General features: G+C 29.9%; 2 protein-coding genes across 3 annotated transcripts in view; both read left to right on the forward strand.

Annotated features, from left to right (window-relative positions):
- Positions 1 to 1,082: 1,082 nt before the first annotated feature.
- prg (piragua) lies at positions 1,083 to 5,240 on the forward strand. Its single transcript, XM_075293788.1, has 3 exons — positions 1,083 to 1,391; positions 3,255 to 3,979; positions 4,051 to 5,240. Exons 1-3 carry the CDS (start codon positions 1,182 to 1,184, stop codon positions 5,099 to 5,101), a joined length of 1,986 nt encoding a protein of 661 aa, XP_075149903.1. The 5' UTR covers positions 1,083 to 1,181; the 3' UTR covers positions 5,102 to 5,240.
- Positions 5,241 to 9,064: 3,824 nt separating this feature from the next.
- Agpat2 (1-Acylglycerol-3-phosphate O-acyltransferase 2) overlaps positions 9,065 to 23,289 on the forward strand; it is a 55,467-nt gene continuing 41,242 nt past the window's right edge. The window contains exon 1 of one of the 2 annotated variants that reach the window (XM_075293810.1): positions 9,065 to 10,153. The gene's annotated coding sequence lies outside the window, so the exon portion shown is untranslated. The remainder of the gene's footprint in view (positions 10,154 to 23,289) is intronic. The other variant, XM_075293813.1, reaches the window with a different exon arrangement.

Here is a 23,289-nt window from a genome sequence, read left to right on the forward strand (position 1 = left end):
ACACAAAATTAGACCGTTTATGATGCACCAGAGGATTTATAAATAAAGTAATATATTAAAAGTTCATATTCGAACAAAAAATTGTGACCAAACCGCGAAAATACGAAATTTAATTTTGAGCGGCATTGCTCTTTACGAACAACACAAAAGCAAATATACGAAAATTAATGTTTGGGACTGACTCTTTAGGAAAAAATCAAAACGAAATGTCAGAAAATGAATTTTTGGAACTGACACATTTTTTTTAAAGAGAATAGTGGATCATCTATGTATTATAAGGTCTATGCTCTGTTCTAAATGTAAACAAATTTCTTTCAATAACATTTTTCACAAAAACACCAAACAAATGATATACACCTTTGTACTCTTTTTTTCGTATGTGCTCTTTTTATAAACTGAATGTGCTCTTTTTGCCTCTTCAAAATCTGGCATCCCTAGTAACAATAGTGATGGCAAAATACATTCATGTACATTTCGTACTTTTTGATACGTTTCCCCTATCACAGTTTGGCGATTGTTGTAGTGTCACTTACGAGTCTGTGGTAGCAATGAGGATGATATATAAATATGAAATGCTTGCAGGGTAATGGTGTTTTCTTTTCTTGTAAACAAATGCGCACTTTTTGCATTTTGCTTGGAATATTGCCTTTTTTGGGTTCTTTTCCACGAAAAAAAGCAGGCAAAAGTATGAAAAGGCTTCGACTTCTTTTGTGAAAATAGTACCATGCATACAGTCAAATGCGAGCATTTCGAGCACATCCGAATACCCTCAGAAAGCAGAGTTGCCAATGATGTTTGCTCCCATGAATACTTTTCTGTCCGCTGAAATGATAACATTTGTTTTAAATGCAAATTCCATACAAACAAAATTAAGGAAAAGTACTTTTTTTCAGAAAAGAAAACACCATGATTTTCTGATATGAAGAGAACATGAGCTTCTTATGTAATTGTACAAAACCGTACAACTACGTAACGCGCAAGGAATGACGCTTTCAATTTGGTTTAGGCTCGGCACATGTGAGTAATCGACCTATCGATAAGATAAATATGCAATCGATAAATAGGTAAAGCGGTTATCGAAAACAGTAACATTCACTCATATTTGCTATAGTTTGCAAAGAATTTCTTGCACAAAAAGCAATCATTTATTATTAAATTAATTTATTTAAAGAGATATCAAAATGGTAGATCTAGACTGCATAGATTCAACGTCAAAAACAAATGAAGAAATTTCACAACAAACGCAAGATAAGAAATTATGCCGCCTCTGTTTGTTGGATGAAGACACATCGGAGAAGGTGTTTGATATATTTGATGACTCTCCGGTTGATGAGAAGGGAAAGAAAATTAAGTCTTTGGAAGAAGTGTTATACGAGTTGTTTCAAATAAAGGTAAGATCTCGAAGTCACCATGACATGCCCGCCTTGCATATACAGGGTCGCTCCAACCCAGTTTCGACCAAACACCAGAAAGTTTTCCATCGGTGGATTACCCAACTCTGAGTATTGCAAAGCTTCTCTAAGTGGTTTCACTGCAATGTTCGTACTTGGACCCTTGTCATTGAGCTTAACAAAGAATCGGGCAGCACTCAGTTCTAAGAGAGAAGTTCATCACTGTGGTATCACAATGGACTGAATAGTCTAAAGAGCCTGAAATATCGGGCTTCCAACCTAACCTAACCTAAGATATGGAAGTGGCAAAATGTATATTGTGGGCGGCTTTGTGGTTGTTTTAATGGGGATCCCTCTTGGAAAAAAATATAGTTTTTCCATACATTAAAAATCGAATAGAAAATGTGTATTGGTGTCTATAAGCGTGGAAACAAAAATATTATCTGGTTTATTCGATCAAGTGTGTCATAAAAGCTGTCCTCTTTTTTTCGGCAGCATTTGCAATGCAAATAGTTTCGATGGATGAAATATGTGACAATCAGAGTAAATATGCCACGCATCTGTCTGAAAGCTTCAATAGGGCAACATGTTTTTCAATAATTATAGCATGGATTGACGAAGGCCCCCTTTCCAAATGGTGTTTTCAGAGCTTTTCGCAGCATCAATATAAGCCAGATACTGATGTGAGCTCACCTGCCACGTAGGAATGTTAATTTGGATAGTCTTTATCTGGAAGCCAAGTTCATGGGTTGCAAGCACGCTTGCCAATCATGCCAACAAAATTACCAAAAATCTACCAAACTTAAAAAAATCAAAATTTTATTTCTATGGAAAATTTTGTCAAATTTTTATTTCTATAGAAAATTTTAAAAAAATGTTATTTCTATAAAAAATTATATTTGTCCAAATTTTAATTCTCTATAGAAAATTTTGTCAAAATTTTATTTCTATATAAAATTTTTGGCAAAATTTTATTTCTATGAAGAAGTTTGTAAAAATTTCATTTCTATGAAGAATTTTGTCTAAATTTTATTTCTATAGAAAATTCTTGTCAAAATTTTATTTCTATAGAAAATTTTGAAAAAAATTTATTTCTATAGAAAATTATATTTTTCAAAATTTTATTTGTCTAAATTTTATTTCTACAGAAAATTTTTGTCAAAATTTTATTTCTATGAAGAATATTGTCAAAATTTCATTTCTAAAGAAAATTTTGTCAAAATTTTATTTTTATAGAAATTTTTCTATAGATAATATTAAAATTTTATATCTATAGAAAATTTTATCAAAATTTTATTTCTATCGAAAATGTTGTCAAAATTTTATTTCTATAGAAAATGTTGTCAAAATTTTATATCTATAGAAAATTTTGTTAAAATTTTATTTCTATAGAAAATTTTGTTAAAATTTTATTTCTATAGAAAAATTTGTCAAAATTTGATTTCTATACAAAATTTTTCAACATTTTATTTCTATAGAAAAATTTGTCAAAATTTGATTTCTATAGAAAATTTTGTTAAAATTTTATTTCTATAGAAAAATTTGTCAACATTTTATTTCTATAGAAAATTTTGTCAACATTTTATTTCTATAGAAAATTTAAGTTTGCTTTGTTGGAATAATTTGCAAAATCTATCAAAACATCAAGAATTCTACCAATATACCAAACAGTAGAAAATCTACCATTTTTGGTTGAATTCTTCCAACTGTGGCAACCGCGGTTGCAAGACAACGGCACAAATCAAAAATGTTGAGCATTTATTAATTCTCTTACGAGTTCAATTTTCATATAATTGAATTTCAGCTATGAAAAGCTTCGCAACCATTTTCCATTTACACTCTTTCTCTGTGTCCTTTTTTCAGTACGATCGCTCCTGCACTGGCTTACCCCATGTAATTTGTCAACGATGTTGGGATATGGTCCAAGCATTCAGCAGTTTTCGTCAAATTGTCATACAAAGCGAAGAGTTATTACAAAAACGTTTAGAATTGATGAAATCCCATGCATTCCAACAAGATCTCGAAGATAAAAGACCCGGATTAAATGGTAATCCAGGTGTTTTCGTACCCGATGATGATTGTGAAATACAAGAGGTAAATCCATATGAAGAATTCGAATCATCTGATGATGATTTTTCCATGGAATCAGAATCTGAACCAGAAGACGAGAAGCTGCCAATCAAGGAAAAGGAATCACAATCGTTAGCATCTACGCCAGTGGCAGTGTCCTCAACAATCGCCCAAAAAACACCAATTTCAGATGATGTACAACATTCGAAAGATGTTTCCGCTGTTTTGGGTGAACCTAAAGTCTTGGAATTTACCAAGAAAAATACATACCTATGTCAGTATTGTGATATGGCCTTTACTACACATCCCGAATGTTTGGAACACGAGACTACCAAACATGACAATAAAATGCCCTATGTATGTATTTTCTGTCAGAGGCGCTATAGTAATCGCCAGACAATGATACAACATATTAAGGAAACACACGATGATAAACCCTACATATGTGCTGTATGCCAAAAAGGCTTTTGCAGAAGATCCGACTTGAAGAAACATACGATTGTTCATACAGGAGTCAGGTGGGTGTTCTTTTATTTGTCACCTCGTTTTTCAAAATTGGCTATTTTATTTGTTTTACTATTTCTTTCAGACCATTCGCTTGTCCCTTGTGCAGCAAGAGTTTCTCACGTAACACAAATCTCTACAAGCATATGCGTATCCATAGCAGCAATAAACCCTATGTATGCCAACAATGTCCACGATCATTCAATACTGGATCGGAATTACTTCGCCATGCTCGCACACATTCCGAGGTGAAACCATTCAAATGTTCAAAATGTCCCATGGCATATACACGTAAAGATAAATTGCAAATCCATGAGCAATCTCATATACGCAAAGAAAATGAAGCTTTACAGAATCAGGCGAGAATTAATGCTCAACCATTTTCGTTAATGCAAAATGAAGATCAATTTGAAAATATGCCGGTACCTTTAAATCCTTATATTAATCAGGAATTGCAACAACTGAATGAGCAGCAACAACGTTTATTGTTCTCCAATGCGGCCATGCCTGTAATGCCGGCATTTCCTCAATTGCCACCGCCTTCAATGATGACATCAACTCCACCCTTGCAACCATCGATTGTGCCACCGGCACCTGTAAAACCTCCGCCTGCAACGAAATCTTCTCATTGTCGCCTTCATAATTGTGATATATGTGGGAAATCTTTTACAAGAGAACGTGATCTTCATCGCCATCAGGCTTTACATTTGGATACTCTATTCACTTGCAAACAATGTGGTGTGGGCTTTAATCGGCGTGAAAAGTTAGCACGTCATGAATTGGAACATGCTCCACAATATCCTTGCGAAATATGTCGCATAACTTTCCATAAAAAAGATGAATTGGATAGACATTTGAAAATGCATGAATTACAGCAAAATGCCGCATTGTCCACACAGCAGGCTATATTGAATGCCGCTGGTGTTGGCCATCCCCCCGTCATGGATTTATCAACATCACAAATGCATCACGCAGTACCTGCTGCGATGAATGTTGTACCAACAATACCACCAGTGTCGTTGCCACCGCCGCAGCGTCCATCGGCTGCAGATATGTCATTTTATAGTCAAATGGTACCCACTATGAATTTGGGATTCTATAGTGAGACAAGACCAGAAGATCGAAATGGTATATAAAGATTGAGTCTTATCCTCCTCTGGATAATGAAGTGGAATTGTAAAAAAAAAAAACAATATATGTATGTGTTGTCAGTAGATATGTAATTTGTCCTTTTATAAGGTAATAAAATTATTTTCTTGGGATAAGAAAATGGAATTAAGATGGACAAAACAATTAATTACACCCATATATTGGGAGTCTCTCGCAATGTGATATTCGAAAAGGAAGGTATTTCGGTTACGTTTCTATAGAAATAAAATTTTCTATAGTAAAATAATTTTGACAAAATTTTCTATAGAAGTAAAATTTTGACAAAATTTTCTATAGAAGTAAAATTTTGACAAAATTTTCTATAGAAATAAAATTTTGACAAAATTTTCTATAGAAATAAAATTTCGACAAAATTTTCTATAGAAATAAAATTTTGACAAAATTTTCTACAGAAATAACATTTTGACAAAATTTTCTATAGAAATAAAATTTTGACAAAATTTTCTATAGAAATAAAATTTTGACAAAATTTTCTATGGGAATAAAATTTTGACAAAATTTTCTATAGAAAGAAAATTTTTAACAAAATTTTTAACAAAATTTTCTATAGAAATAAAATTTTGACAAAATTTTCTATTGAAATAAAATTTTGAGAAAATTTCTATAGAAATAAAATTTTGACAAAATTTTCTATAGAAATAAAATTTTAACAAAATTTTCTACAGAAATAAAATTTTGACAAAATTTTCTATAGAAATAAAATTTTGACAAAATTTTCTATAGAAATAAAATTTTGACAAAATTTTCTATAGAAATAAAATTTTGACAAAATTTTTTATAGAAATAAAATTTCGACAAAATTTTCCCCAGAAATTTAAATTTTGACAAAATTTTCTATAGAAATAAAGTTTTGACAAAATTTTCTATAGAAATAAAATTTTGACAAAACTTTCTATAGAAATAAAATTTTGACAAAATTTTCTATAGATATAAAATTTTGACAAAATTTTCTATAGAAATCAAGATTTGACAAAATTGCCCGTAGAAATAATATTTTGAGAAAATTTCTATAGAAATAAAATTTTGACAAAATTTTCGATAGAAATAAAATTTTGACAAAATTTTCTATAGAAATAAAATTTCGACAAAAGTTTCTATAGAAATAAAATTTTGACAAAATTTTCTACAGAAATAAAATTTTGACAAAATTTTCTATAGAAATAAAATTTTGACAAAATTTTCTATAGAAATAAAATTTTGACAAAATTTTCTATAGAAATAAAATTTTGACAAAATTTTCTATAGAAATAAAATGTTGACAACATTTTCTATAGAAATAAAATTTTGACAAAATTTTCTATAGAAATAAAATTTTGAGAAAATTTCTATAGAAATAAAATTTTGACAAAATTTTCTATAGAAATAAAATTTTGAGAAAATTTCTATAGAAATAAAATTTTGACAAAATTTTCTATAGAAATAAAATGTTGACAAAATTTTCTATAGAAATAAAATGTTGACAAAATTTTCTATAGAAATAAAATTTTGACAAATTTTTCTATTGAAATAAAATTTTGAGAAAATTTCTATAGAAATAAAATTTTGACAAAATTTTCTATAGAAATAAAACTTTGACAAAATTTTCTATTGAAATAAAATTTTGAGAAAATTTCTATAGAAATAAAATTTTGACAATTTTCTATAGAAATAAAATTTTGACAAAATTTTCTATTGAAATAAAATTTTGAGAAAATTTCTATAGAAATAAAATTTTGACAAAATTTTCTATAGAAATAAAATTTTAACAAAATTTTCTACAGAAATAAAATTTTGACAAAATTTTCTATAGAAATAAAATTTTGACAAAATTTTCTATAGAAATAAAATTTTGACAAAATTTTTTATAGAAATAAAATTTCGACAAAATTTTCCCCAGAAATTTAAATTTTGACAAAATTTTCTATAGAAATAAAGTTTTGACAAAATTTTCTATAGAAATAAAATTTTGACAAAACTTTCTATAGAAATAAAATTTTGACAAAATTTTCTATAGATATAAAATTTTGACAAAATTTTCTACAGAAATAAAACTTTCGTTTTGTTTTGTTATTGTAGGTTTTGTTCTTTAATCATTGTTGTTGTTTTTTTTGATTTCAGCTTAAAACCATGCATTGACTAAACTACAAGTGTACAGAGGAAAATAATGTTTGTCAAATTTATTTGGGCAAAGCCCTATAGACTGCAAGATCGTTGGATGGACGCCCGTTTCGGAATTACCTCTTTCCTCATCAGCATCCTCTACTTGCAGAAAAACTATCAATCAATTATCAGAATAAATTCAGGCAGTCCATTAAACCCAACAATGAACCACACTTGAACCTTCCGAAAAAAGGTTTTACATGATAGCCGGCTTATGTCAAAATAAATTCGTACAAACATATCTCTTTTCCTTTGCCACCGTCAAATCATCGATTTGAGTGCAGTTGGCTGGGTTTATTTTGAGCGTGCTTCCTTTTCTTTCATTCGTTTTGTTTTGTTATTGTTGGTTTTGCTCTTTAATCATTGTTGTTGTTTTTTTGATTTCAGCTTAAAACCATGCATTGACTAAACTAACATATGTTGGAAAATTTCACTTAAAGGTGGGTATTAAATTCGAGTTTAGCCGCTAAAATCACCATTTTTTCACCATTACTTTTCTTTAATAATCGATTTTAAGGAATACTAACTTTGTGAAAATTTGCTTTGGGAAATTCCCCATCGAGTTATAATAAAATTTGCAACAAATATGTATAATTTGTTTCTAATTTTATTATATATAAAGAAAACAGAGTACGCGTTTATACAGGACATCTCCAAAAATATGCAACACTGTCATCAGCTGTTTAAAAACAATCACAGAAAAGTTAAATTTTGCATTTTTAATGTATGAAATGCTCAAATAGTAATAAATATTTATTGCTGTGATAATTTATGACACTGTACCACTTTGAATTTTATTTTTTCGATTAATTAGTCAAAATATATTGCTCTCTGACAATATCTGCGCGACTTGCAGTGATGAGATGTTCTGAATAGAACACCAGTGAAAAGATGTTGTGGATAGCCCATACAAATGTTGCATCCAGTGTTAAAAGAAAACGACCCCAATATAGATATTCATAAAATATTGTTTTAATTGTTTTACGATAGCCCTTAAGTTGACATTTTTATTTGTTTCAGCCAAGCTGAAACATGTCTTAGCTTAATCGAGCTTAAAAAATAGCAGACAAAGTTTGCTATTTCAGCAAACAGTGACTGCTTTCCCTGTTTGATTTTTTGCTGTTTTAGCAGACATTTCTGCTACTAACTAATTTCTTTGGGTTTAATAAACTAGAAGTTAATTGATTCAATTAAATTTAATTGAAATTGTTTTAGTACTGGGGGAATATCAGTATCAAATAACTAATTCATAAAAATGAATTAATTCATACAATAAATATCTGTAATAGATGCTTAGTTTGATTAAAATATTAAAAGAACCACTTAGTTTTTGAACCGAATATATTTTGCAATTTAAAATAAATTTTTAATAATAAAAACTGTAGTGATATTTTTTTCTATGTTGGATAATTTCATTTGCGCGATTATTACCCTACTTATTATACCACAAAACTATCACAATTATTTACTTTAAACGATTAATTGGCAACCATAACAAGGAGCTTAATAGTAATTTCTCTTCATGCTGTTGTTTTTGTAGTTGTTGCTTTTGCTTGAATGAAGAATTGGGGGCAGGTACAACATTTATAAATAACGGCATGCCTACATAGAACATACATATACACTATCATAGTGGGGTATGTTGGCCGTGTATTCATGTATATCAGGCATTAAGTTCTCAACAAAAAAATATCTCTCAGCTGAGAGACAATGAGTAATACGAATATTACAGCATTTCAATGCTCTACTTGAGCTCTCTGAAACTGAGTTTAATTGAATTCAATTCAGTTTCTTACTGACATTTGAATCGAACACTCCGAACAAAAAACAAAAACATTTCAAGAATACAGTATTGTGACCGGTGCAATGTTAAAATTGTGACATTATTTATTTATTTACTTACTTAAGTTGGTCAGTATTGTTGTTGGTGATATATATATATTCATTTTGGGAAATCATTGGAGTTATGGTGGTATGACAGTTGCACCAAGGCAAAAAGATGGTGTGTTTAAAGTAAAAACAAAACGATATAATACCCATGGACGAATTCAACGGAGACACGCGATGAAATATGAAAGTCTCATATAAATGTTCGTTTTAATATGTAATTGAAATACGAAAATACTATATATGGAAATTTCATAGTACAATGAATGGAAAATATGTAATTGAATCATTTACCACCATTACCTAAAACTTTCCAAATGATATGTAAAATACCACAATAAGGTGTAGCTATTTCCCCCCACCACAATGTCACGTAAATTCTCGAACAAAATCTAATTTTCTAATCGAGAGAAAATTTTAAAAATGCATTAACAAGTGAACAAAAAAAAATAAACAAAATATTTGGGATAAAAAGTCCAGTCTTTGAGAAAAACAAACAAACAAGTAAAATTAAGAAAAACAAACTTCGCACAAATATTTTTGTTATTTTTTTATACCAATCTACACTCATACTATGTATGTACATACATACATACCCTTATGTACATGCAAAGGAAAAAGTCAAAATTTCTATCAAAGCAAACACCACCATAACCACCAACCGACCACACGAAGACGGCGAAGACAAGAACAGCAATTTCGAAGTTATATAAAAAGGAGCGAATGTTGAGAGCCTCCCGCCATCCTCCCGCCCCAAAGGCTACTCTATTTGCAAAACCACAACACCAAAGAAACAAAATAACCCTACACACACACAACAACAACCAGACAGAGGAACAATTTTGGAGCGTTTGTTCCAGATATTATTTCTAATTAAAATAAAAAAAACGGAAACAACGGAATCAAATTTGTATCTCTTTTTTTGTGATTCCATCACAAGACCTAATAGACCGAAGAGAGAAGGTTATTACATCAACTAAGTAAATTTTAACGTAAGTACCATCCCTTGTCTTGCTGACACAGAAGATAATGTAAAAATGCATTTCTTCAGATTGTTGTTTTGTGTCATATTTACCTTTAGTCTCATTATTATCCTTTTGATTTGTCCCTCTCTCTTGGCCTCTTCCACCGCTCCGCACAGAATCTCACTTTTTGTTTTTGTGTCGAACTTTGTTTTGTCCTTATTTCTTTATATGATGATTGTGCCCTCTCATTTTGAACCTGTCAACTGTATTTGCCACTCATTTTAGTCTAGTACGAGAAGCACTCACCATTCGTTTGTTTCAAATTATAGGGTTGAACAATGTGTTGTTGTTTGCAAAAATTTTCAAGATTAAACCATAACCAGGGGTTTTGTTTAACTACTGGAATTTTCCTAGTCAAAACAGGGAATTTTGAGAGAAAAAAATTCGAACTCAGTCCAAGAGGATTATAGTTCTGTATTAAATTTATAAAAATATAAAAAAATTGTATTGTGTTCCTTATGGAAATAAAATGTAAACAATCGATAACAACGTCTCACGGAATGTTTACTCTCGAAATTAGTAATGCACGCTATGCAACTCTAGCGGTACTTTGATTCAGTGTTGCCAGTATTTTTCTGGCTCTCAAATTGTGACGTCCCCAAAAATGCTTTAAAATGCCTTAAATAAAATTCCTCACAAGAATTCCCAATAAATTGTTGGCCCATTTTTTTATAAAAAGGTATTGGTATTAAGAAAAATGGGTAACCTGACACTCCAGTTGCGTAAAAAAAAATATTTCACAATATATAGAGAAAAAAAAATTACTTGGCCAAACAGAGTAAAGTGTAAAGTTGCGTTTGGACCCCAAAATAAAATCCTGCGCCAGCTTGAGGTCCAAAAATCTTGGCCCAAAATAACATCTTATGTCCGTTTCTGGTCCAAATATCGCAAGCACTGAATTTATATAAAATATCCTAAACCAGGTTTATTATATTATTTCTCGAAAAATCCTCACACATATCTGAAAATCCTCCATCAAATCCCCAAGTCCCCAACTCAAAAATTCCTTCCTCATTTCTGAAGAAAAATTCCCAATTTGGGGTAAACCCCCAATACACAACATTGCTTAAATTTCTTCCACTTTGTTCCATTAAAAGATTCTAAACCACCGTATTGCTATGAAAAAGAAGTGCAATTTTAAAAACACAACCCTGTTTATAGTTTGCTGTTCAAACACGGAATAAACTGATTTTTTTCATGTGCCGGTAATGCAGTATTTCTGTTGTATTCCATAGGGTCCGGTATGCAGCTCTAATGAAATTTCCGCTACCCATAAGAAATACAGTGAAACCTCTCACAAAATTTTGAGTGACCCCTGTACATAGCTACTTTTGCTAAGCGAATTTTCGTTACGACGATGGTATCGATCTTTTACCTAAGAAATAAAGGGCGATTTTTTTATCTATAGTCTTTTATACAGCTGATGAACGTTTAGTTACTTTCTTAACTTTCTATTCTTTTTTGCGACATTTATTTGTCCAAAATTTCAATTTTGGCTTTAAACCGCCAAATAATGTATTTTCTAAGACTGGTCCAAAAGAACTTCATAGTAAACGTAAGCCTTGAGATGACTTCTTAAGCGTCCCTAATGCTTATTTTTCATACCGTTCCGACTCAAGTTAGGTTCGGAATATTCGTATTCATCCTGAAGACACCATACAATAACTGGTCGACTTTTTGATTCTGAGTGCAATCTCTAAAATTTAAGACTGTTAATACTTTTTAACTTATATTCATTTTTGGGACCGTCTCAAGGCTGTGTTCATATCAGATTGCCACTCTAGCCAAAAATAATCTACCAAATTTTGGAGCAAATTTTACCCAAATAACTACTAAACAAAAAAATCCTAATCAAAATTATATTTCTACAAAAACTTTGGTCAAAATTTTATTTCTATAGAAAATTTGTCAAAATTTTATTTCTATAGTATATTTTTTTAAATTTTTATTTTTATAGAAAATGTTGTCAACATTTTATTTCTATAGAAGATTTTATCAAAATTTTATTTCTATAGAAAATTTTGTCAACATTTCATTTCTATAGAAAATTTTGTCAAAATTTTATTTCTATAGAAAATTTTGTCCAAATTTTATTTCTATAGAAAATTTTGTCAACATTTTATTTCTATAGAAAATTTTGTCCAAATTTTATTTTTATAGAAAATTTTGTCAAAATTTTATTTCTATAGAAAATTTTGTCAACATTTTATTTCTATAGAAGATTTTATCAAAACTTTATTTCTATACAAAATGTTGTAAAAATTTTTTTCTATAGAAAATTTTGTCAAAATTTTATTTCTATAAAACATTTTGTCAAAATTTTATTTCTACAAAAAATTTGGTCAAAATTTTATTTCTACAAAAAGTTTGGTCAAAATTTTATTTCTATAGAAAATTTTGTCAAAATTTTATTTCTATAGAAAATTTTGTCAAAATTTTATTTCTATAGAACATTTTGTCAAAATTTTATTTCTATAGATAATTTTGTCAACATTTTATTTCTATAGAAAATTTTATCAATATTTTATTTTTATAGAAAATTTTGTCAAAATTTCATTTCTATAGAAAATTTTGTCAAAATTTTATTTCTATAGAAAATTTTGTCAAAATTTTATTTCTATAGTAAATATATTTAAATTTTTATTTTTATAGAAAATGTTGTCAACATTTTATTTCTATAGAAGATTTTGTCAAAATTTTATTTCTATAGAAAATTTTGTCAAAATTTTATTTCTATAGAAAATTTTGTCCAAATTTTATTTCTATAGAAAATTTTTTCAACATTTTATTTCTATAGAAAATTTTGTCCAAATTTTATTTTTATAGAAAATTTTGTCAAAATTTTATTTCTATAGAAAATTTTGTCAACATTTTATTTCTATAGAAGATTTTATCAAAACTTTATTTCTATACAAAATGTTGTAAAAATTTTTTTCTATAGAAAATTTTGTCAAAATTTTATTCCTATAGAACATTTTGTCAAAATTTTATTTCTACAAAAAATTTGGTCAAAATTTTATTTCTACAAAAAGTTTGGTCAAAATTTTATTTCTATAGAAAATTTTGTCAAAATTTTATTTCTATAGAAAATGTTGTCAAAATTTTATTTCTATAGAAAATTTTATCAAAATTTTATTCCTATAGAACATTTTGTCCAAATTATATTTCTATAGAAAATTTTATCAAATTTTTATTTCTGTAGAAAACTTTGTCAAAATTTTATTTCTATAGAAAATTTTGTCAAAATTTTATTTCTATAGAAAAATTTGTCAAAATTTATTTCTATAGATTTTATCAAAACTTTATTTCTATAGAAAATTTCGTCAACATTTTATTTCTATAAGAAAATTTTTCAAAATTTTATTTCTATACAAAATGTTGTCAAAATTTTATTTCTATAGAAAATTTTGTCAAAATTTTATTTCTATAGAAAATTTTGTCAAAATTTTATTTCTATAGAAAATTTTGTCAAAATTTTATTTCTATAGAAAATTTTGTCAAAATTTTATTTCTATAGAAAATTTTGTCAAAATTTTATTTCTATAGAAAATTTTGTCAAAATTTTATTTCTATAGAAAATTTTGTCAAAATTTTATTTCTATAGAAAATTTTGTCAAAATTTTATTTCTATAGAAAATTTTGTCAAAATTTTATTTCTATAGAACATTTTGTCAAAATTTTATTTCTATAGAACATTTTGTCAAAATTTTATTTCTATAGAAAAATTTGTCAAAATTTATTTCTATGGATTTTATCAAAACTTTATTTCTATAGAAAATTTCGTCAACATTTTATTTCTATAAAAAATTTTTCAAAATTTTATTTCTATACAAAATGTTGTCAAAATTTTATTTCTATAGAAAATTTTGACAAAATTTTATTTCTATAGAAAATTTTGATAAAATTTTATTTCTATAGAAAATTTTTTCCAAATTTTATTTCTATAGAAGATTTTATCAAAATTTTATTTCTATAGAAAATTTTGTCAACATTTTATTTCTATAGAAAATTTTGTCCAAATTTTATTTTTATAGAAAATTTTGTCAAAATTTTATTTCTATAGAAGATTTTATCAAAACTTTATTTCTATATAAAATTTCGTCAACATTTTATTTCTATAAAAAAATTTTTCAAAATTTTATTTCTATACAAAATGTTGTCAAAATTTTATTTCTATAGAAAATTTTGTCAAAATTTTATTCCTATAGAACATTTTGTCAAAATTTTATTTCTACAAAAAATTTGGTCAACATTTTATTTCTATAGAAAATTTTGTCAAAATTTTATTTCTACGGAAATTTTTTCAAAATTGTATTTCTATAGAAAATTTCGTCAAAATATTATTTCTTTAGAAAATTTTGTCAAAATTTTATTTCTATAGAAAATTTTGTCAAAATTTTATTTTTATAGAAAATTTTGTCAAAATTTTATTTCTATAGAAAATTTCGTCAAAATTTTATTTCTAAAGAATATTTTGTCAAAATTTTATTTCTATAGAAAATTTTGTCAAAATTTTATTTCTATAGAAAATTTTGTCAAAATTTTATTTCTATAGAAAATTTTGTCAAAATTTTATTTCTATAGAAAATTTTGTCAACATTTTATTTCTATAGAAAATTTTGTCAAAATTTTATTTCTTTAGAAAATTTTGTCAAAATTGTATTTCTATAGAAAATTTCGTCAAAATTTTATTTCTATAGACACATGCTAAAAGTGGGTATATGGGTGACTTCTTCCGATCGGAGTGTACTTGAATAAAACTTCTCCACTGTAGATATTTAGAATGTGGTTAAGGGACATAAAGTCTGCCCTGCCCAACATTAGAGATTGATTAAATTTCTTCAAAACCCCACGTCTATCAACACACAGTTAGTGTGTGTAATTTAAAAAAAAAACTCCTTTAAAATCCTTAACTTTTCAATTATCTACATGCAAACGTGCTTTAAGTATTAATGACTTGCCTTTTACGTACATATGAAAATGATATTAATACTTTTAGGGAGTACATTTTAATCGTCCTTTCTTGTTGTTGATGGGCTCTCTGTCTCACCCTATCAGTGTCTCCTATAATGCCGTTGTTTCGTGTTGTGTTTACATTAAAATAATTTGCTGCATACCCATCCATGTTGACAAAAACCAAAAAAAAAATAAACATGTATATACGGCCGTAAGTTCGGCCAGGCCGAAGCTTATGTACCCTCCACCATGGATTGCGTAGAAACTTCTACTGAAGCCGATGGCAAGGTATCTTAAAACTTCCTAATACCATAATATATACCACATAGTCCATACGTGGTATATATTAAACTAAAAAAGGCCGATTAAATACGTATATAATTAAGTTTAAATTTTCAATAGAAGTAAAATTTTTGACAAAATTTTCTATAGAAATAAAATTTGGAAAAAATTTCTATTGAAATAAAATTTTGACAAAATTTTCTATAGAAATAAATTTTTATCAAAATTTTCTATAGAAATAAAATTTTATCAAAATTTTCTATAGAAATAACATTTTGACAAAATTTTCTATAGAAATAAAATTTTGACAAAATTTTCTATAGAAATAACATTTTGGCAATGTTTTCTATAAAAATAAAATTTTGGTAGATTTTTTTGGCTCGAGTGGCAACCATGATTATGAACCGATATGGACCAATTTTTGTGTGTGGTTGGGGATCGGCTATATATAAATATAGACCGATATGGACCAATTTTGGCATGGCTATTAGCGGCCTTATACTAACACCACGTTGCAAATTTCAACCGGATCGGATGAGTTTTGCTCCTCCAAGAGGCTCCGGAGATCAAATCTGGGGAACGGTTTATATGGGGGCTATATATAATTATGGACCGATATAGACCAATTCTTGCGTGTTTGTTAGAGACCACATTCTAACACCATGTTACTAATTTCAACCGGATCGGATGAATTTTGCTCCTCCAAGAGGCTCCGGAGGTCAAATCTGGAGATCGGCTTATATGGGGGCTATATATAATTATGGGTCGATGTGGACCAATTTTTGCATGGTCATTAGAGAACATATACCAACACCATGTACCAAATTTCAGCCTGATAGGATGAAATTTGCTTCTTTTAGAGCACTTGCAAGCCAAATTTGGGGGTCCGTTTATATGGGGACTATACGTAAAAGTGGACCGATATGGACCAATTTTTGCATGGTTGTGTGAGGCCATATACTAACACCATGTACCAAATTTCAGCCTAATAGGATGAAATTTGCTTCTTTTAGAGCAATTGCAAGCCAAATTTGGGGGTCCGTTTATATGGGGACTATACGTAAAAGTGGACCGATATGGACCAATTTTTGCATGGTTGTGTGAGACCATATACTAACACCATGTACCAACTGATCGGATGAAATTTGCTTCTTTTAGAGCAATTGCAAGCCAAATTTGGAGGTCCGTTTATATGGGGGCTATACGTAAACGTGGACCGATATGGCCCATTTTCAATACCATCCGACCTACATCAATAACAACTACTGATGCCAAGTTTCAAGTCGATAGCTTGTTTCGTTCGGAAGTTAGCGTGATTTCAACAGACGGACGGACGGACAGACGGACATGCTCAGATCGACTCAGAATTTCACCACGACCCAGAATATATATACTTTATGGGGTCTTAGAGCAATATTTCGATGTGTTACAAGCGGAATGACAAAGTTAATATACCCCCATCCTATGGTGGAGGGTATAAAAAGCCAAACAACCCACATAGTATTCATGATTTATACACGCTCACTCATACATACATACATAGGGGTACACTCATACACAACTATGAATATTATCTTGAATGGTGCATGAGAGAATGCTATTTCGTCCTACATTTAAGGGTCATGCGCTGTACAGGAAAACGTGTTTAATGTGTAATGCATTATTAAAAGCTCTCTACGTTGTTGTGGTTGTCGTCTCTGTTATTGTAAGGATAACCGGCAAATTGCTGGAACGAGTATGTTCAATGTATTATCATCATAGGTATGACTATGAAATATTGCTATTTATAAAATATGATGACTAATTTAAATACAAAAAGGGCTAAGTAGATTAGTTTAATATATGATTTAAACAAAAATGGAAATAAAGTTAGGTTGAGGAATTGAGCCCATTACACTGCAAAAAAATTATGCCCGATTCCAAAGAATTCGTCCTTACACTAATGATCTTAGGTTTAGGTTAGGTTAGACCTTTAAGACACAATTCTATTTTTAATTTAGGTTTTGCGTTCTGAATTCTAGGAAAAAAAATTTAGTTATTTTTTTATATCCCACATCATATAGTGGTCAGGGTATAATAACTTTGAATAACTTCCAAAAACCACATAGCAGTCCGGGGTTATTATACTCTAATCTGCCAGAATTTTTGTCTTTAGACCCCATAAAATATATACCGATCGAATCGCTTCCTGATCATGGTTGCCACTCGAGCCAAAATAATAATCTACCATACTATGAAGAAAATTTTACCAAATAAAAACAAGTAAGGAAAGTCTAAAGTCGGGCGGTGCCGACTATATTATACCCTGCACCACTTTGTATTTAGATCTAAATTTTCGATATCATATCACATCCGTCAAATGTGTTGGGGGCTATATATAAAGGTTTGTCCCAAATACATACATTTAGATATCACTCGATTTGGACAGAATTTGATAGACTTCTACAAAATCTATAGACTCAAAATTTAAGTTGGCTAATGCACATTACTAACATTGTGTGTTCCACAATGTTAGTAAAAAATAAATATGGGAAACGTTTAAATCTGAAGCAGTTTTGAGGAAACTTCGCAAAAGTTTATTTATGATTTATCGCTCGATATATATGTATTAGAAGTTTAGGAAAATTAGAATCATTTTTACAACTTTTCGCCTAAGCAGTGGCGATTTTACAAGGAAATTGTTGGTATTTTGACCATTTTTGTCGAAATCAGAAAAACATATATATGGGAGCTATATCTAAATCTGAACCGATTTCAACCAATTTGGCACGCATAGCAACAATGCTAATTCTACTTCCTGTGCACAATTTCAATTAAATCGGAGTAAAAGATTGGCCACTGTGGTCATATGAGTGTAAATCGGGCGAACGATATATATGGAAGCTATATCTAAATCTGAGCCGATTTCAATAAAATTTGGCACACTTGACTACACTACTAATTGTACTCCTAGTGCAAAATTTTAAGCAAATTAGGGTAAATCTCTGGCTTCTGGGGCCATATAAGTCCATATAGGGCGAAAGATATATATGGGAGCTATATCTAAATCTGAACCGATTTCTTCCAAAATCAATAGGGTTCTATTCTGAGCCAAAACACATACTTGTGCCAAATTTGAAGTCGATTGGACTAAAACTGCGACCTAGACTTTGATTACAAAAATGTGTTCACGGACAGACGGACATGGCTATATCGACTCAGGAGCCCATCCTGAGCATTTTTGCCAAAGACACCATGTGTCTATCTCGTCTCTTTCTGGGTGTTGCAAACATATGCACTAACTTATAATACCCTGTTCCACAGTGTGGCGCAGGGTATAAAAATATTTTGCAGCGGTTGATCAAATTTTTGTGGTTATTATGAAAAATGTTTTTCCACAAAAAATGTTTTATTATTTTAATTCAGGGTGTTTCCAAAGTAACGGTCGTTACCGATATTCTGTGATTTTTTAAATAAAATTCCACCTTAAGAATATATGTCACGAGGATTGCTTAATTTTGGACCTACGAAAGTTCAAGCTTCGGTAGCAGCCGAAAGCATTCATAAAAAATCTAATTTCAATACTTTTTTTAGACCATTAAAAAAGTAACGGTCGTTACTTTATAAATGTGCTGTTTTCATATTTCGGAAACAAATATCATGTTGTGTAAAAGTTTGCACAGGATGTGTCAAGTAAAAAATCTGATTAAATTCTTTGTAATGTTTTCTTTCAGTAATAGGTTTGTTTTCAAATCAAAGAAAATTATTTATCACAAAAAAAAAAAATTCTTTTAAAAAGTAACGGTCGTTACAATATAAAAACTTAAACGATTTTTGTGTTTGAATTCATTTATTGTAGGTAAAAAAAAAAACATAAACGAAAAGCTATATTCTATTGCATACTTTTATTCGACATGAGAACAGTAAACATCATTACAATCTAAGGGTTTTAGGGTGTTGAGTTTTAAAGTTGATATGCCTGTTAAGGCCGATTGCACAGAATTAACGTAAGCTTTTTGAAAATAATGCTGTTGTTGAATATTTTCGATGTATTTTATATTTTCCCAACGTTTTTTTAAAAGTTCAGTTTCGGATTTGATGACGTTTTTTCGCAGTAAAGCACTATAATACCTTCCAAATTTCTTGTACACTGTTAGAAAAATATGTTTTTCATATGTTGCGATACAAACAAAATGTGTTTCGGGCACAATTTTTAAACACAATATATTTAAGTGTAAACATGTAATGTTCCTAAACTAACACTAAATGTTTGGGACATCTATGTTAATATGTTAGAATATATTATGTTTGTGGCATGAATGTTTCATAAAAATCATATGTGTGAATGCAAACATATATAAATTTTCAAATTTCGACTAAACATACATATGTTGTGATATTTTATTCAAAGCGACAGAGAGAGTATAGAGAGAAATAGAGATGGAAACCGGGAGAGTTGACGAAAGATATCAATATAACACAGCAAAAGAGTCAAAAGAGAACAATTTCTGTGAAACCGCATGTATGTTGTTTCGGAAAACTGTTTTATGATAAGGCCAAAAATTTGATATGTTTAAGTCTAAATATTATTTAATTTGAATAAAGAGAATAGACATTAGGAACCAAGAGAATAGACATTTGAAAAACAAACAGCATATGTTTTCGCCTTGAGAGCAGCATTTTATGTATGTGTGGACGTGCGTTGGGTTTATCATTTTGGCATTATGGGCACAATTTTTTTCTTGGTTCGTTAAAGGTATTCAGGGGTCTTCATAAAAATAACGAAAGGGCACTATACTCTTTTTAGAGTTGGGACAGTAAAATGAAATAAGGAGGAAATAGTGAAAAATTACACAGTAAAATGTAAAAAAACAAACTTTAGTTCCTCTTTATTAAAAAGTAGTCCACGAGGAGTTGACGGACACCATCAAATATAAAAGCGGGCATTAAGTTCGAGTTTTACAGCTAAAACAATTTAAAAAGTTTATTTTCTTTAAAATGAATTATTAAAGAAAAATAAAAGGAATTTTAGAGCGATGGTGTTAAATGCTAGTAAAAAACTGTTCACTCCTAAATAAATTTATGTTTATATTATAAAACTATGTATGTATGTTTGTACTCGACTCCACGTTCTTCTTTTGTTAGTTTTTGAAGTCCTTCCAAATTTTAAAGTTTTGTACAAAAACAGTTTTTTATTACAAGATTGTTATTTTTGCAATAAAAAATAATATTTTATCCAAAAATCAGTCAATTTCGTTTATATCAAGCACTGTTACTGACTATAAATCTTTAATAACGCACATTTCGAAGTTTCATTTTAAAAAAATTAATATAGTATAAATATAAATGTGTAAATTAAAAAAAAAAAAAAAAAAAAAAAAAAATGTTCGGTCGGAGCAGGGGTTGAACCCACGACCCTTTGCATGCAAGGCAGACATGCTAACCACTGCTCCACGTGGCAAACAAATGTATGTTTCTGTTAAATAATGTTATGTTTGCATGGTCTCGTGGGCGCTGCAAACTATGCTATATAAATGTAACTTAAAACGATAATTATCTACTGGTGACTATAACAGCTACGTAGCCCAGTGGATAGTGTGTTGGCTTATAAACTGTATGGTCCTCGGTTCGATTCTCCGTGCAGGCGAAAGGTAAAATTTATAAAAGTGAATAATTTCTTCAACATTATTTGTATTACAGAAAAAGGTGCCAATAACTATAAAATTTCGTGGAAGTGAAAATTACGACTATGTTAGGGAATGAGCACAATCGTGTTTGGGAAAAATTCTTCCAAGCATATAATATTTTTGGCTCAAAATGCTTCCAAACATATAATATGTTCACATAAAACAAACATATTAATGTTTCGGCAGTATGCAATAATATATGTGCTTCCTGCAAAATATGTTTGGAACATATGTTAAAGAAGCGATTTTTTTTGAGGGTGTAGTGTTAAAGAAGTTAAAGGCTTCTTTTGGAGAGTTTATTATTGCTTCCCGGGACATAATTGCAAACCACAAGGATCTTTTGACGGTGGCCCGTATACCATCTACAGCATCCTTACCAAGACCAGATGCAAAAAACGACCAAGTTAAGTCAACATCAAACTCTTGTTTCGCAAAGCATAAATTAAAAAGGTTGAATCTGTTTTTAAACTGGGCGGCACATCCATCAGAAAATACGTGAATAGTAGTTAACTCTAATTTGGTCTTAAGGTAAGCAATGATGACTTTTAGCAAAAGAATGTGATGTGAGATCAGTTTCCGTTTTTAACAATGCACATGCTGTAAAAATAGTGCATTGTGCCTGATTCCAGTGAGCGCTTTGCACTTCATCCTGGGAAACAAACGTGAAATTTTCGGCAAAGTCCACTTGAAGAACAGCTAAATCACATAGAATCATATTAAGTAAGACGAAAACAGTTCAAATGCAAAATGCCAAGAAAAAAAGTCACGGTCGTTACGTTTTCAAAACAATGTTTAAAAAATCAAAATAGACTTTTGATGCTTATTTCGCCATACAAAATTCTTTATGTTACTTACCTTCTAACTTTCCGCTACTAAAAAATTAAATCGTTTGAACAAATTAGGAAAAAAATCAAACTTTTGTACATTTGGGGTAACGGTCGTTGCAGTCGGTGAGATTGTTTTTGAACTATTCACAAAAAATTCGATTTAAACTTCTCGCCTTCAAAATTGTGACTAAGCATGAAGAACATTGTCAGCTTTCAACTAGTTTTTGTTTTGTTCGTAAACAACCGTTAGAACAGTGCTGCCAAAGGGCTTAAAAAGTGGCCTTGCAATTCACAGGAAAAAAAAATCCAAATACTAAATTCAAAGTAGCATATTTTTGTTAGTATAAAGAAAATTAAAATTAATCCTTTGGAAAATGACAGATACATTTATTTTGTGTAACATTAGCGGACAAATACATAAAAAATAATAATTTTATTATACCCTCCACCATAGGATGGGGGTATATTAACTTTGTCATTCCGTTTGTAACACATCGAAATATTGCTCTAAGACCCCATAAAGTATATATATTCTGGGTCGTGGTGAAATTCTGAGTCGATCTGAGCATGTCCGTCCGTCCGTCCGTCTGTTGAAATCACGCTAACTTCCGAACGAAACAAGCTATCGACTTGAAACTTGGCATCAGTAGTTGTTATTGATGTAGGTCGGATGGTATTGAAAATGGGCCATATCGGTCCACGTTTACGTATAGCCCCCATATAAACGGACCCCCAAATTTGGCTTGCAATTGCTCTAAAAGAAGCAAATTTCATCCGACCAGGCTGAAATTTGGTACATGGTGTTAGTATATGGTCTCACACAACCATGCAAAAATTGGTCCATATCGGTCCACTTTTACGTATAGCCCCCATATAAACGGACCCCCAAATTTGGCTTGCAATTGCTCTAAAAGAAGTAAATTTCATCCGACCAGGCTGAAATTTGGTACATGGTGTTAGTATATGGTCTCACACAACCATACAAAAATTGGTCCATATCGGTCCACTTTTACGTATAGCCCCCATATAAACGGACCCCCAAATTTGGATTGCAATTGCTCTAAAAGAAGCAAATTTCATCCGATCAAGCTGAAATTTGGTACATGGTGTTAGTATATGGTCTCACACAACCATGCAAAAATTGTTCCATATCGGTCCACTTTTACGTATAGCCCCCATATAAACGGACCCCCAAATTTGGCTTGCAAAAGAAGCAAATTTCATACGATCAGAAGCAAATTTCATACGATCAGGCTGAAATTTGGTACATAGTGTTGGTATATGTTCTCTAATGACCATGCAAAAATTGGTCCACATCGACCCATAATTATATATAGCCCCCATATAAGCCGATCTCCAGATTTGACCTCCA

Source organism: Haematobia irritans, chromosome 2 (genome assembly GCF_050003625.1).
Source record: "Haematobia irritans isolate KBUSLIRL chromosome 2, ASM5000362v1, whole genome shotgun sequence".
Taxonomy (NCBI): Eukaryota; Metazoa; Arthropoda; class Insecta; order Diptera; family Muscidae; genus Haematobia; species Haematobia irritans.

Coding starts and splice junctions, on each gene's coding strand:
- prg (XM_075293788.1), top strand. CDS start 1,182: ATGGTAGATCTAGACTGCATAGATTCAACGTCAAAAACAAATGAAGAA. Junction 1,392..3,254: donor ACGAGTTGTTTCAAATAAAG/GTAAGATCTCGA, acceptor TCCTTTTTTCAG/TACGATCGCTCCTGCACTGG. Junction 3,980..4,050: donor ATTGTTCATACAGGAGTCAG/GTGGGTGTTCTT, acceptor TATTTCTTTCAG/ACCATTCGCTTGTCCCTTGT.